The sequence below is a fragment of the Capsicum annuum genome, chromosome 2 (genome assembly GCF_002878395.1).
Source record: "Capsicum annuum cultivar UCD-10X-F1 chromosome 2, UCD10Xv1.1, whole genome shotgun sequence".
Lineage (NCBI taxonomy): Eukaryota > Viridiplantae > Streptophyta > Magnoliopsida > Solanales > Solanaceae > Capsicum > Capsicum annuum.
The window spans coordinates 146,938,771-146,952,377 of NC_061112.1; the positions used below are offsets into that span (position 1 = coordinate 146,938,771).

A 13,607-nucleotide genomic window follows, 5' to 3' on the forward strand; every position below is an offset into this window, starting at 1 on the left:
ACAAAACCGGCAGTTGTTATCCTTGAAGTAAATTTTGCTCTAATCACATAAGAGTTATGTCCTAAGTAAATTTGTTTTAATCACATAAGAGTTATAATCCACACTTATATACCTATGAAATATCACTCACTAATCTCTCTTACGGAATACTCCTATTATACCAACTCAGCAATCGTTGGGAGGACCTTAAACTAGATAAGTAACACTAATAATAATTAATTTAAAAATATGTTGCAAGGTGAGTATGGGAGTCTACTACCGACTTTGGATTATAAAGGATAAATAAGTTGTCCAATATAGTAGGAGTCCTTCAAATTTTTAAATTAGGTGGGAGGGATAAATTTTTTTGAGTTTTCTTTTTTTAAGTTTTTTTTTTTAAACAATTTGTCCAAATTGTAGAACAACTTTGGTAATTGTTCGATAACTTTGCAAGTTGTTCAATAAGTTCAACAACCGAGAGAAGTCCAAGTTTTTTAAATTAGGTGGGAGGGATAAATATTTTTTGAGTTCTTTTTTTTTAAGTTTTTCGGTTCGAACAACTTGTTCCAGTTGTAGAACAACTTTGGTAGTTGTTCGACAACTTTGCGAAGTTGTTCAACAACTACCAAAGTTGTTCAACAACTGCACAAAATTATTCAGACAACTAACGTAGTTGTGGACAAGTTTGTGGGATCCATTTTACCCCTTTTTTTAAACTGGAAACTTGCCGGGCCCTTCTGGCTTATTTTTCTCGTCTACTACATGGAAAACAGAGAGTTATGAGAGATACTATGCCAGTTGCCACCTTATGCCACCATTGAACGAGGCCACTTCCATAGTTACACTTCTCCTCAACAAGTGCACCTCCATTAACATAATAACCAAAGCACGCCAGCTTCATGCCCTCATACTCACTTCCATACCGGCCACTTCCAAATCTAGTTATGTATTCAATAACATTCTCTCCATGTACGCTAGATGTGGGTCTATCCAAGATGCATATATCCTGTTCGACAAAATGCCTGAGAGAAACATCGTCTCTTTTAACGCCCTCATTTCTGCCTATTCTCGATACCACCACCTTGCTCATTTGGCTTTCTATTTGTTTGCTGAAGTGCAAAGTGAGAACTTTAGACCAAATGGGTTAACTTTTACTTCCCTTTTACATGCATGTTCGGGCATCAAGAATCAAGTGTTAGGCTCTATGCTTCACTCCCAGTGTATAAAGTTTGGGTTTTTGTATGATGTGTGTGTTCAAACCTCTATGCTTGGCATGTACTCAAACTGTGGAGTCTTGGATTGTGCGGAGAGAGTCTTTTGTTCCATGCATGATAAAGATTCTGTGGCTTGGAATACTCTATTTTTCGGGTATTTGGAAACTGGTAAGACAATGGAAGGCGTTCAGTTGTTCGGCACCATGTTGAGGACCGGAGTTGTTCCGACAAAATTTACTTACACAACATTGTTGAGTGCTTGTAGCAGGTTAAGAGATCGTCTTGCAGGGCAATTAACTCACTCTAAAGTAATTGTTTCAGGGATTGCACCTGATTTGCCTCTATATAATGCCCTGCTCGACATGTATTCTAGTTGTCGTGATAATGAAACAGCTTTGAAAATCTTCAGAAAAATCAAGAAGCCAGATTTGGTTTCTTGGAATTCAATGATATCGGGGTATGCAATCAATGGAGATGGAGAGATGGCAATGAGGATCTTCATCCTATTTGGAAGATCTTCTCGTTTCACCCCTAATGAATATACATTTGCATCTGTTATTTCTGCTGCAGGAGCATTTCCAGCAGCTGATTATGGGAAACCACTCCATGGCCAAGTTGAGAAGGTGGGGTTCGGTGTAAGTGTATTTGTTGCAAGCACACTTATATCAATGTACTTTTGCAATGGGAAAATTGAGTCTGTTCAAAAGGTTTTCAATAACGTCCTTGATAAGGATGTTGTCCTTTGGACTGAAATGATTGCTGGACATTGTAGGATTGGTAATGCTGAGAGCTCTATTAGATTTTTCCATGGGATGTTAAAGGAAGGCCACAAGGCTGATGAATTTACTCTTACCAGTGCCTTAAGCGTGTGTTCTGAAGTGGCAACCGTGAGGCAGGGTGAGATGATTCATTCCCTGGCTGCCAAAACAGGCTATACTGCTGAGATGACCGTTTGTGGGAGTCTAGTTGATATGTATGCTAAAAATGGAAACCTTGCAGCTGCAGAGCTTATGTTTTCCAGTGTCATCTTGCCAAATCTAATATGCTGGAACTCAATGCTTGGAGCATATGGTTACCATGGGAAGTCAGAGGATGCATTTAAGGTGTTCAATAATATTTTACAACATGGCCTGACTCCAGATGATGTTACATTTATCTCCCTGCTTGCAGCATGTAGCCACTGCGGTTTGGTGAACCATGGTATATATTTCTGGAGTTACATGAAAGAAAATGGTTTAAAACCAAACCTGAAGCATTATTCTTGCATGATCACTTTGTTGAGTCGGGCTGGATTCCTGGAGGAGGCTGAGAATGTAATAATGGAATCACCCTTTGTTGTTGAATCTCTTCAACTATGGAGAATTTTACTGAGTTCCTGCATAAGTAAAGGAAACCAAACAGTAGGAATACGCGTGGCTAAGCAGGTCTTAGGAATTGATGCAGAAGACAGTGCAACAAATGTATTGCTTTCGAACTTTTTTGCTTCAACTGGTAAGTGGAGTGGTGTTTCAGAAATAAGGAGAAAGATGAGGGGACTTGTGCTGGAAAAAGATACTGGTTTAAGCTGGTTAGAGGTTGTGAACAATACTCATCTGTTCTCTTGTAGTGATCATTCACATCCACAGTATGATGGTATAAGAGCTGAGTTGCATAGATTGCAAGAAAACTTCACGCGGTCAGAAACTGATAATTTATGTTAGATGCAGAGGCTGTGGAAATATGATCTAGCCTCTATTTGTTAGAATATATTTTCATCAACAGATAATTGAAAAAAGTAAATTGTCATTTTATTAAAAATGTTTAATTGATGTGTAAGTACTAATACAGGATTAGTTTTCTTACACAGAGTTTGTTTTATCACGTTCAAAACTCAAATCATTAAACTGAAGCCTAATATAAAGTTATGAACTAGTCGTATTACGCTTAATTTTACACAATCTTTTCTTATTTGAAATGGTTAAGAATTAAAAAGGCAGCCCCAAAAACATGAATATATCTGAAAGCGGGATAAAACGTAAGAAGAGGGCTTACAATTCAGAGGGGAAACAACAAATGAGATCTCAAGTAAGTGTTTACACAATCATCCTATGTCAAAGAAATTATGCCAGCAGGAAGTTAGATCCAGATTATCACAAATATAACCTGTTTCATTTCTACAAAGGGCAACTGAAATCATCTAGAATACACTCGAGTACAAAATCAAGCTTGATATACTAGATCAGGAGAATTAAGCAAATGAAAAATAGTCTGAGATAACATTGCCGCAATATCCCTATGATAGTACGTCTCTGCAGAATTAGTGATCCACAATAATGAAACAAACCAATGAAACTGGAGGTAGATGAACTGCATTATTTCACGATTGATTTGTCGAAATGCTTGAGCTTGCCAGGCTACCGTCAGGTAACCAGTGTGACTGCAGCTAAGAGATTACCATCTATTGAGAATCTCAGATTGACGACAGTAGATGTCTGAACTACCAAACAAATTCTCTAGCGTCTGCCTGTACGACTTTTAGCTCTAGCCTTCTGCAAAATAGAATGATACCAACAAAGATATCAGGCATAAGCACAGTGAGCATGGATGATCTACGGCAGAAAAGATCATCAGGTATAAGCATAATGATAAGCAATAGGCATCAGAACTAGGAGCATTTTTACCATTGTTAGGGTTTTACTAAATAAATACCATAATGTAGTTACTAATTGATATACAAAAACATACATCTTTCTTTTTATGAAATATTATGAAAGAAGCAACCTTCTATTAATTAACAGACATTATTTACGAGTATAAATCTATCCAGACATTATTTAAGAGTATAAGTAGGTGTTTGGCCATAAAAAACGAACTTTTCTGGAGTTGGAGTTGTGTTTGGCCATGAATATAAAAATTGGAATTGTTTTTTAATACAATTTGGAATTGTATTGGGATTCTTATGGCCAAACACTACTATTTTCACTAAAGTGAAATAATTTTCCGGAAAAAAAGTGAAAAATTCTCATGGCCAAACGGCTCCTAAATCTATCCTTGCCAAAGTGTTGGTACAACATATACAAGACAAATGATGAAACAATTTGAACCAAAGGTTTGTAAACCAATTTCAGCAACCATGAGGCGGTACCAAAAATGCCTAAGCCCATTATGACTGCATCATTTATCTGAGTTGTGATGTCCTCATCAAAACAACATACCCAGTGTATGCTTTTCTTCCTTTTATAAAAAATCAACTCATGAGTTAATGAACCATGATGATTCTAAAATTAAAAAAATCACATACAAGCTCAAAGCAGCAAGATTTGAAAAAGCATCCTAACATTGCCACAGAGCTGGTAACAAACAAGCTAAGCTTTCTAATAAAACTGCAAATAAATTCACCAACATAGCCAAATAAAATGAGTCCTCTACTCCACTTAGATTTCCATTTTCTTTACGCCTCATGCCATGATGAGGTGCGAAGTATTTTTCTTTTTCTGAAGGCATAAATAAGGAAAGCCAATACAGGAGAACAAGTGTACTTACAGATTGAGTCCCAAAGCTTGCCCCTGATGCTAGTGCAGCCCCTTCAAGAACATAAGAACAACAATTACGCACAAATCAGCAAACAAAACTTACTGTTACCAGATTCAAAAGGATGCAGGTTCTGGGGATAGAGGGAAAACAGAATGAAAATAAACCCTTCCATTCGGAAATATGACAGTGTCAAGAATACCTCACTACTGAGAATATTCTAAAGATATCTGACAATTCTAACATCAAAAGAACCAAGTCACAAATTACAGCTTATAAAAGAAAGGTGTGGATTTTATCTCAAAAAAAGGAGTGAATTTGCAAAAGGAAGGATAGATGAATTTTGGATCATAGAACAATTTTTTTTGATAATATAGTATATGTTGTCATAAATCACCAAAAGCACAAATATTTAGAGGAAATTTTCATAAACGGAAAAACTTAACTACTCAAAGTAACTTCCGCAGGAAAAACTAAATTTCAAAAGCAACTATTCCCCGCCAACAGCATTTGGAAATAATAACCACAAAAGGTAAGGGTTTAACACGGCAGTTAATAAAGAAAATTCCTTGAAAAACTCTTTAATACAGTAGGCCACATCAACAAAAGGTGAATCATCAAAGGACATCGACTTGTTGGTTAAAGGCAAAAGTAATCTGAACAAGTGACATGACAGTGTACACTTAAGAGTCATTAGATCAAAAGAAAAAAAGAATCTTAGAAGACTGCATCAGCTGCACCTAAAATCACCAACAAAAGTTGTTATACATAAGTGTTTAGTATATTAGTGATCTATCCAGTTTATCTAAAATGACGATGTTTGACTAGACTAAATCACGTTCAAAAAAATGAAGGTGACAAAAATGAGGATGCTTAGATGGATGTGTGGGCATACTAGGAGAGACAAGATTAGGAACGAAGATATACGGGGCAAGGAGGAAGTAGCCCCTGTGGTGGACAAGATACACGAAGCGAGGCTGAGATGATTCGGGCATATGAAGAGGAGCAGAGATGCCCCAATGAGAAGATGTGAGAGGTTGGCGGTGATAGGTCTAAAAAGAGGTAAAGGTAAACCAAGGAAGAATTCGAGAGGTGACTAGACAGGCCATAGCTCGCGCTCACCGAAGGGCATGACCTATAAGGAAAGCATGGACATCGAGAATTGGGGTAGACGGGCTAGTAGGTAATCAAGCAATTACTCTCTCCCCAGTGGTAGAGCAGGGTCATAGCACGACTATCTGCTCCCTTAGGGGTCGTTTGGTGTGAGGTATAAGGGATAAATAGTCCGGGATAAAATGATGGATTATTTTATCCCATGTTTGGTTGGAGGTATTAGTTAATACCGGGATAACTTATCCCACCATTTACACCATAGTGATGGGATAAGTTATCCCATATGCATGGTGGGATAAGTTATCCCGGATAACTATTTCCCAACAAACGACTTTTTACAGTATTATTATAATTATTATTATGCTAGTATTAGATTATTCTTCAATTCTATTAATACCGGTTGTTTCCAGTAATTTGGTTATCTGTACTGTTCTTATTGTCAACACTTCTCTTTTATTAGTATTTTCGCCATAACTTTTTTACTTATGCAGTTTTTCAAACTTGTTCTGAAACACGAGTTTTCTTGAGTCACTAGGGTCTATCAGAAACAAACTCTACCCCACAAAGGTAAAGAGTAAGGTCTGGATGCACCCCACCCATCACACACCCCACTTGCGGGATTACACTAGGTATATGTTGTTGAATTTGAGTTGTGCATTATATTAGCCGTAGTTGAAGAACGTTATGAAGTAATGATCCAAAATTAGTTTAATAAAGCAAACATTGCATCAAAGTTCAATATTTGAATAATATATGGATTTGAGTTCTTAAAAATTATGAAAGTTGTCATTTCAAAAAAAAATAATGAAAGTTGTATAGAATAATCTTAGACAAGGAGTGATGTCATACACATGGGAATGTCCCTAACACTGTGTTTGGATGATGGTTTGTCATGGTTTCATAATGTACGGTACTGTATGGTATGGTATGGTACTGTACAGTATAGTACAATACAACGTTTGGATAGACTGTATCGTTCAATGTTGTTTAATAACAATTTTATTGTTTGGTTTGACGGTATGGTACTGTATCGTATTTGATAAGTTTATTAAAATGTCCTTAACTTTATAAATATTAAATTTATAATTAACTATTAATAAATTAACCAAAACCAATTTTCTTTCTACTAAATTAGTCAAAACTTTATATTTTGAGGATAGTTCAAGTGCATGTGAATGAGAAACTGCAGCAACCTGCACCATACCAACAAATGCTACTTTGGTGATCAGTAAAATTTTGGCTTCAAGAACATGTATCATGCAAAGTCAGTTGTGCGTTTGGTATGTTGTGCGGAAACTTTTGATGAAATTTGTGGAATATTTGCTCGTCAGTAACATTTGCAAGGAGTGAAATTTCAACGTTCGAAATAAACATCTATAGCAGTGACATATACTATAATATTACATGGCCACCACCCATACTCTCCAAAAGATCTAAAGCAACATCTTGCCCAGAAGATGGAGATGACTATCTAGCAGGACTTCTAAAGCTTTATCTTCAACTCCCAAAGTAGATAAAAGGATAAAAATCTCCCGGTTAAGATAGCAAGGCATGGCATCACTAAAATTTGTTTGATTCAAATTTGAGCATACTGCCACGAAGAGATAGCTTTCGATAGGAATTGCAGTCAACAGCTATCACACCTTTATAACCACCATATCGTATTTGTGGAGTTAAATAATATAGGGAAGGGTAAAATAGGATTATAAGAGATTTAGTAAGGACATAATTGGAAAAATAAATTAGGTAACCATGAGATACCACCAAATTGGTGGTTCAAAAAATTAAGGGTTTTCATGGTATCCTAACCATGGAATTGAACCATACCATACCATATATTTTGAGAAACAATCTAAACAAACATGGTACTGTTACTAACCATACCATACTATGGAAAACCACCATCCAAACAGACACTAAAGAAAAGAGTGCCACATTAAAATCAAGGGAGTATATAATTGATTCAATAAATTGAAAATCAAGTTATAGATGCATATTACATCCATTATCTCTACAGAGGCTATAATACAAAATTATGGAGGGGTGATAATCAAAATAGATTATACAGAAATTTAACTTTTGTAAAAGCTAATATAGCATAGGGCAAAACTATATCATTATTGATGTTGGCGGAGACATACCTGAAGCAAAAGGTGTTGATAAACTTGAAACTCCAGAAGCGGGTGTCGAACCAAATAATGGAGTACTAAAGGTTGGAGTTGAAGCAGACAAGGTCCCAAAGAGTGAAGTTTGTGGGGTAGCACCAGATGTTCCGAACAAAGAGGAGCCTGGAGCTGACATTGTTGGAGTAGTGAACAGGGAAGAAGATGAAGCAGCAACGGATGCGGTAGCAAAGAGTGAGGATCCACTTCCAGCTGAGGCAGAAGAAACTGCAGATGATGTTTGTGGTGTACTGGATGCCCTGGGGGCTGCTGAGCTGGAAATCAATCCTGCTACTTGAGTTGATGGCTGTGAAATTGTGGGCAAATGCAAAGTTGGATGTACCCTTTTAGCAGCTGCCTCCTGTTTAGCTGTTTCCCGCCGATCAGCCTCAAGAAAAGGATCGCTCCCATCACCCCGACGGCGTTGATCGGCCAGATATGCTGTTTTCATCGATTCAATGTACTGATGAATGCTCTCCACCTGATTTATCAAAAGACCACAAATATTTTCCCTTAAAATCACAGCAACCAAAAAAAAGGCATAAGCTACAGATTATGAAAATAAGGTACACAAAACATTTCACATGCAACTCTCGCACACAAAACGCTTCACATGCAACTCTCCTAAAATTCTAGAACACATGGTGATTGCATGCAGCGTTATGATTTTTTCTGCCTCAAAAGTATATCGGAAATCAACTAAGGGTGCTCTCTGATACTAACTATAAGTGGCAAAAAACTAATTAATGAGAAACTTCAACTGATCCAAAATCTACAAGTATATATATGATGCATATTTGTTTGGTAATAAATGTAACAAAGAAGGCAAAGTGCTCCTAGTCATTTTTACTCTTTTACTTCCTTCTAACTAAGCATGATACTTTCATCAAATCTTAAGAAACCCTCACCCATTACAAAAAAGTTTCACTTCCCATTACCTTACTCACCATTACGAAAGTTTCCACTTTTCATTACCTTAATGGAAACATTATGGACTAGAACCAGAATCTTCATGTATATATATAAGCATACTTAAAGAAGGCAAAGTACTCCTAGTCATTTTTATTCTTTTACTCCCTACTGACTAAGCATGATACTTTAATCAAATCTTAAAAAGCCCTCGCCATTGCAAAAAATTACACTTCCCGTTACCTTTGCGGCAACATGAACAAAAAAGCCATGCACATTAGACATGACTTTGGGAAGAGACTGCAACAAAGATGAACTGGAATTCATAGAATTCCTGTCAGAATCTAAAACCATCAACTGCTCCAATTCTTCAACCCATTGCCTGCATTCTACAAGATATTTCTCAAATCTAGCTACTGTTTGCTGCAAAAAGGGAGAGGGCTTTTTTGGTATCCCACTGTAAAAATCAAAAATTGGCGCATTGGGTGTAGAATGTGCTTGACTAGATGCTGTTGGAACTACAGTTGCACCCGATGCCTGTGACGGAGCAGTAGCACTTGTAGCAGCAGGTGCACTTTGATGAAGGAACCTTGGACGTAACATCATAAAAGAGCGCACTGCAACCTCCGTATTCCGCAGCATATCTTTAACAACGGTCATTAGCTCTTGCAAGATAGCTTTTTGTCTTTCCATTGATGTACTAACTCCACCAAGTTCCTGAAAAGAAACTTAACATTAACACATGCAACAAAGTAAAACATGACGTTTAGAAACATTAATCAGAGAAGAAAGCAAGCGAACTTGTTCAGACCCTAAAGTTCTCACTATTGCTGGCAAATATTATCCTCGATCAGAATAAGAAATGCAGGAACCTTCACTCTGATCCACATAGAATATGACGAAGATTGTAAATGATATGAAAATCTAAATAATGCAAACAACCATTCTAGAAAATACCTCTAGTCCATGCTAAGCAAAAATAGACACAAGTAGTGTAACTATACATAAAAGGCATGTGAGAAGAATAAATCAGCTTTTCCAAAATACAGATATTGATAGAAATATACTGGTTTTCATACACTTCCTATGCTATTTTCCCACAAAGAAACAGTTCTGCAACCCAGAATGAAGTCTATTTTAACGTTTGATAACAACTCCAACTCTGTGCATGGACAACATTACCAAGTACATCCTTGTGAATTTGAAAGTGCCTATAAAACTAGTACTACATAATAACATTCATCAGCCGATTCAACAATGAAAACAGCCTTTATTTTCGGTGAATGAGCAGATGACTATACTGAAGACTTACATTCTAGAGGAGGAATAGTGAGTAAAAGGAATCATAAAATACAACCTGAATGCTGCGGCTTGCATCCAACTCAAAACCATCATTTGACTCTGATGAATCATAAAGCCGGCTACACTGGTCAAGTCTTTGGCTTTCATCCCTGTACTCCAGTATCCTCTCCCTACATCCACAAGCCCGTAATATCAATCAGGAAACTTCTCCAAAAAAAATAAAAAGAAGAAAAAAAAAGAAGAGGAAACTAAACAACTAACTCAATTTGCAACAGGAGTTTCTGGGAGTCGGGGTGGAGGTCTGCCCATTTTGTACTGTAGGTAGCAGGAGTCTTATCGTTGGTGAAAAGATACAACTGTTGCTGTTGCTGTTGCTGTTGCTGTTGCTGCAGCAGTTGTTGTTGCTGCTGCTGCTGCAATTGCAGTTGCTGTTGTTGCTGTTGAAATTGAGGTTGTTGTTGTTGTTGTTGTTGCTGCGGTTGCTGCGGAAAGGGATTGATCGAGAATGGCGACGATTGTTGTTGTTGTTGTTGTTGTTGTTGCGAAAAGGGAGTGATTTGAGAGAATGGCGACGACTGTTGCTGACCCGGAGTTTGGAATAGCGACGGTTGTTGCTGGCCGGGAGTTTGGAATGGCGAAGACTGTTGCTGGGCCGGAGTTTGGAATGGAGATGGCTGTTGCTGGGCCGGAGTTTGGAATAGCGACGGCTGCTGTGTCTGTGGAGTGAAAGAGAACGCCATTTGGCTATTGCAATGCTTCGCTCATAGGTAATTAATTTACACAAGAATTGAATTCAAATAGCTACGCTTACAAAACCCTAGAATATGAATTGGGGGATAATGAAAAAGGCGCCATCTTCTGCTTCGTCATTATGACAGTAAATAAATGAAAAAAAAGACCCTATGGTTCCATTTTGTGTCCAAATTTTAGTTTAGCCCGGCACAAGGCCCTCCTGACTTTGCTCCACATTTACCTTCCATCTCCGTTTTATTTTTTAAAGTGAAAATCACACAAATATATAATTTAAGAATCAATATCACAAAAACTATCAAAAAAATTTTATAATACTATATGTTTTTATATTTTTTTAGTTACCCTTTTTACCATTTTCTTTTTAACTTATTTTAAAAATAAATTAGGAGAAATTATAGGATAAAATATTAATCATTAAGGAAAAAAAGTCCGAAATATATCCAGACTTGACGAAATTTTTTGTAACACGCCTCAACTTCGCTAGGGTCCTACGTGTAACGACTCTGCAAAACGTTTTATAAATTTGTCTTATTTTAACTATTCTCGTAGTGGTTGGACGTGATCATGGCTTAAGGGAATGGGTAGTGTCGACTCTCGAGTTTTAATAAAGTTAAACTCGATCATGGTCACCCTTTGATCTAGATGGCCTCGGATTAGTGTCATAATATTTTTAATAGGTCCAAAATGTCCTTTTTATTAGATTTACATATTTAGTTTGTTGTCACGGGATCTCGAATAAGTTTTGAGGGTCTATTTAAAGTTTTGAATTATTTTAGACTATTAATTAAATTAGTGGGTAATTAGACTAAATCCACAAACTCATAAACTATCCCGTAACACATGATCTGCGTTAAGTTATTTAAAACAAGTATAACTTCCTCGGATCATAACGACAACAGAAACAAAAAGGGTTCATTGGAGAATTTAAGTTGTACGGAATCCACATTTCGACGACAATTGAGAGTTGCAGGTGAGTGCTTCACGTTCACTAGTTCATATAGCGTTATCATAAAATTGCTACAGCTATATGACTTAGAGGTCGTTTGGTAAAGTGTATAAGAACAATACAAAATATAGTGTATTAGTAACGCTTGCAATTGTAATACTTATATTAGTTATGCATGTATTATTTCTTATACATTGTTTGATTTGATATATAAAAAATAATACATCTTACATAATTTCTATAAAAGAAATATTTGTTTACAAAAATACTCTTCTTTGATTTTGTACACTTTTTGGCTGCAAAGTTCTTTTGTCATCTCAAACAAAATTAATATTGTTGAACTAGTATATAGAGATTTAGGATTAATTGCAAGACTTTCGTCTTTGCGCATAAATGTTGCGCTGATGGATTAACATAGTCGAAACAAAAATAAAATACAAGACATAAAATTAAGAAATTATATCATTTTTTTTAATCTTTTTAAAGACTCTCGAAGCAAAGCAAAAATATGCTATATAGTTATTTAAATCAACTATTCATTGTAAATTAAAATAGTGGGAAAAGAAATTGTGAAATGTTTTTAAAAGATTCACTATTGCAAATTAAAATGGCGGGAAAAGGAATGGTGAAATATTTTGAGAGGAAATTGAGGGGTATTAAAGTCATTTAATAAGTTAATGCATGCGTTAAAGTCATTGTATTACTAATACATAGAAAATAGAGTCTATTACTAATATACACTTCAATACACAATAGAGTATATAACTAATGCTTGCATTAGTTATACATAGGCAAAAAAAGTACCAAACAAGGTACTAGTAATAAACATTAACTAATGCATGCATTATATTTTACAATACACTCTACCAAACGACCCCTTAGATCTGGTACATGAGTGAATTGAAACAAGAAACCCATAACCAATATAATATAATGACGTGAGGATTAAGTTAGGCTAAGAAGCAGTAGTACGTAATCCTTGGTTTAGAGCCCGTTTGGGATTGCCTTTTAAAAAAGAGTAATTTGTGTTTGGCAAATTCATTTGAAAAGTGTTTTTGATAACCAAATTATGTTTGGATAATCTTTTTGAATAAGTGTTTTTTTGAAACAAATGAACAAAAAGGACATCTATCAATAAATCTTTATTACTAAAATCAATTCATAGAGAAAATTTATTTTAAATATCAGTATAATATTTTTAATTAATTATTTTTATATTTGTTATTTGTTATCTTTTCTTTTGGATATACTTTTACCGTGTCAATTCTAAAACAAAGTAACCACATTTATATACGTATACTACATGATAGCAAATATTTCAAATAAAATTGTATCTGTTATTTGTTATTTTTTTAATATATTTTTACTATGTCAAAATTTACTACGAATAAGCAATCACCATATTCATATATATATATACACTACATTGTAACAAATATGTCATTTTTCATAAATTATTAATTTAAAATTAAATATTCAAGAGAAAAATGCTGTCAAAATACAATCTTGTAACGTGATTCATCTGTCAATTGTTATCATTAATAATAAACAATAAGAAAATTATGGTATATTCTTTAGTCATCATCATCAATGATATTTTTAAATTTATTTAAAGAAAATGAGTGAAAATAAAATAACAATATATAAATCATAAAGAATTATGACATAAATATGAAATGTAAAATTTTAAAAATCAAACGTTAATTAAACTTGTAAGAT

General features: G+C 35.4%; 2 protein-coding genes across 2 annotated transcripts; one reads left to right on the forward strand and one right to left on the reverse strand.

The window, feature by feature from the left end:
• Positions 1 to 138: 138 nt before the first annotated feature.
• On the forward strand, positions 139 to 3,032 carry LOC107860344 (pentatricopeptide repeat-containing protein At3g50420). Its single transcript, XM_016705667.2, has one exon. The coding sequence runs from the start codon at positions 788 to 790 to the stop codon at positions 2,891 to 2,893; it is 2,106 nt and encodes a 701-aa protein (XP_016561153.1). The 5' UTR covers positions 139 to 787; the 3' UTR covers positions 2,894 to 3,032.
• A 169-nt stretch (positions 3,033 to 3,201) lies between these two features.
• LOC107860345 (nuclear pore complex protein NUP58) lies at positions 3,202 to 11,149 on the reverse strand. The gene is made up of 6 exons (XM_016705668.2): positions 10,451 to 11,149; positions 10,245 to 10,359; positions 9,131 to 9,604; positions 7,958 to 8,459; positions 4,716 to 4,756; positions 3,202 to 3,721 (listed from the first exon to the last, which is right to left on the reverse strand). The coding sequence occupies exons 1-6, from the start codon at positions 10,927 to 10,929 to the stop codon at positions 3,686 to 3,688; spliced, it is 1,647 nt and encodes a 548-aa protein (XP_016561154.1). The 5' UTR covers positions 10,930 to 11,149; the 3' UTR covers positions 3,202 to 3,685.
• Positions 11,150 to 13,607: the final 2,458 nt, after the last annotated feature.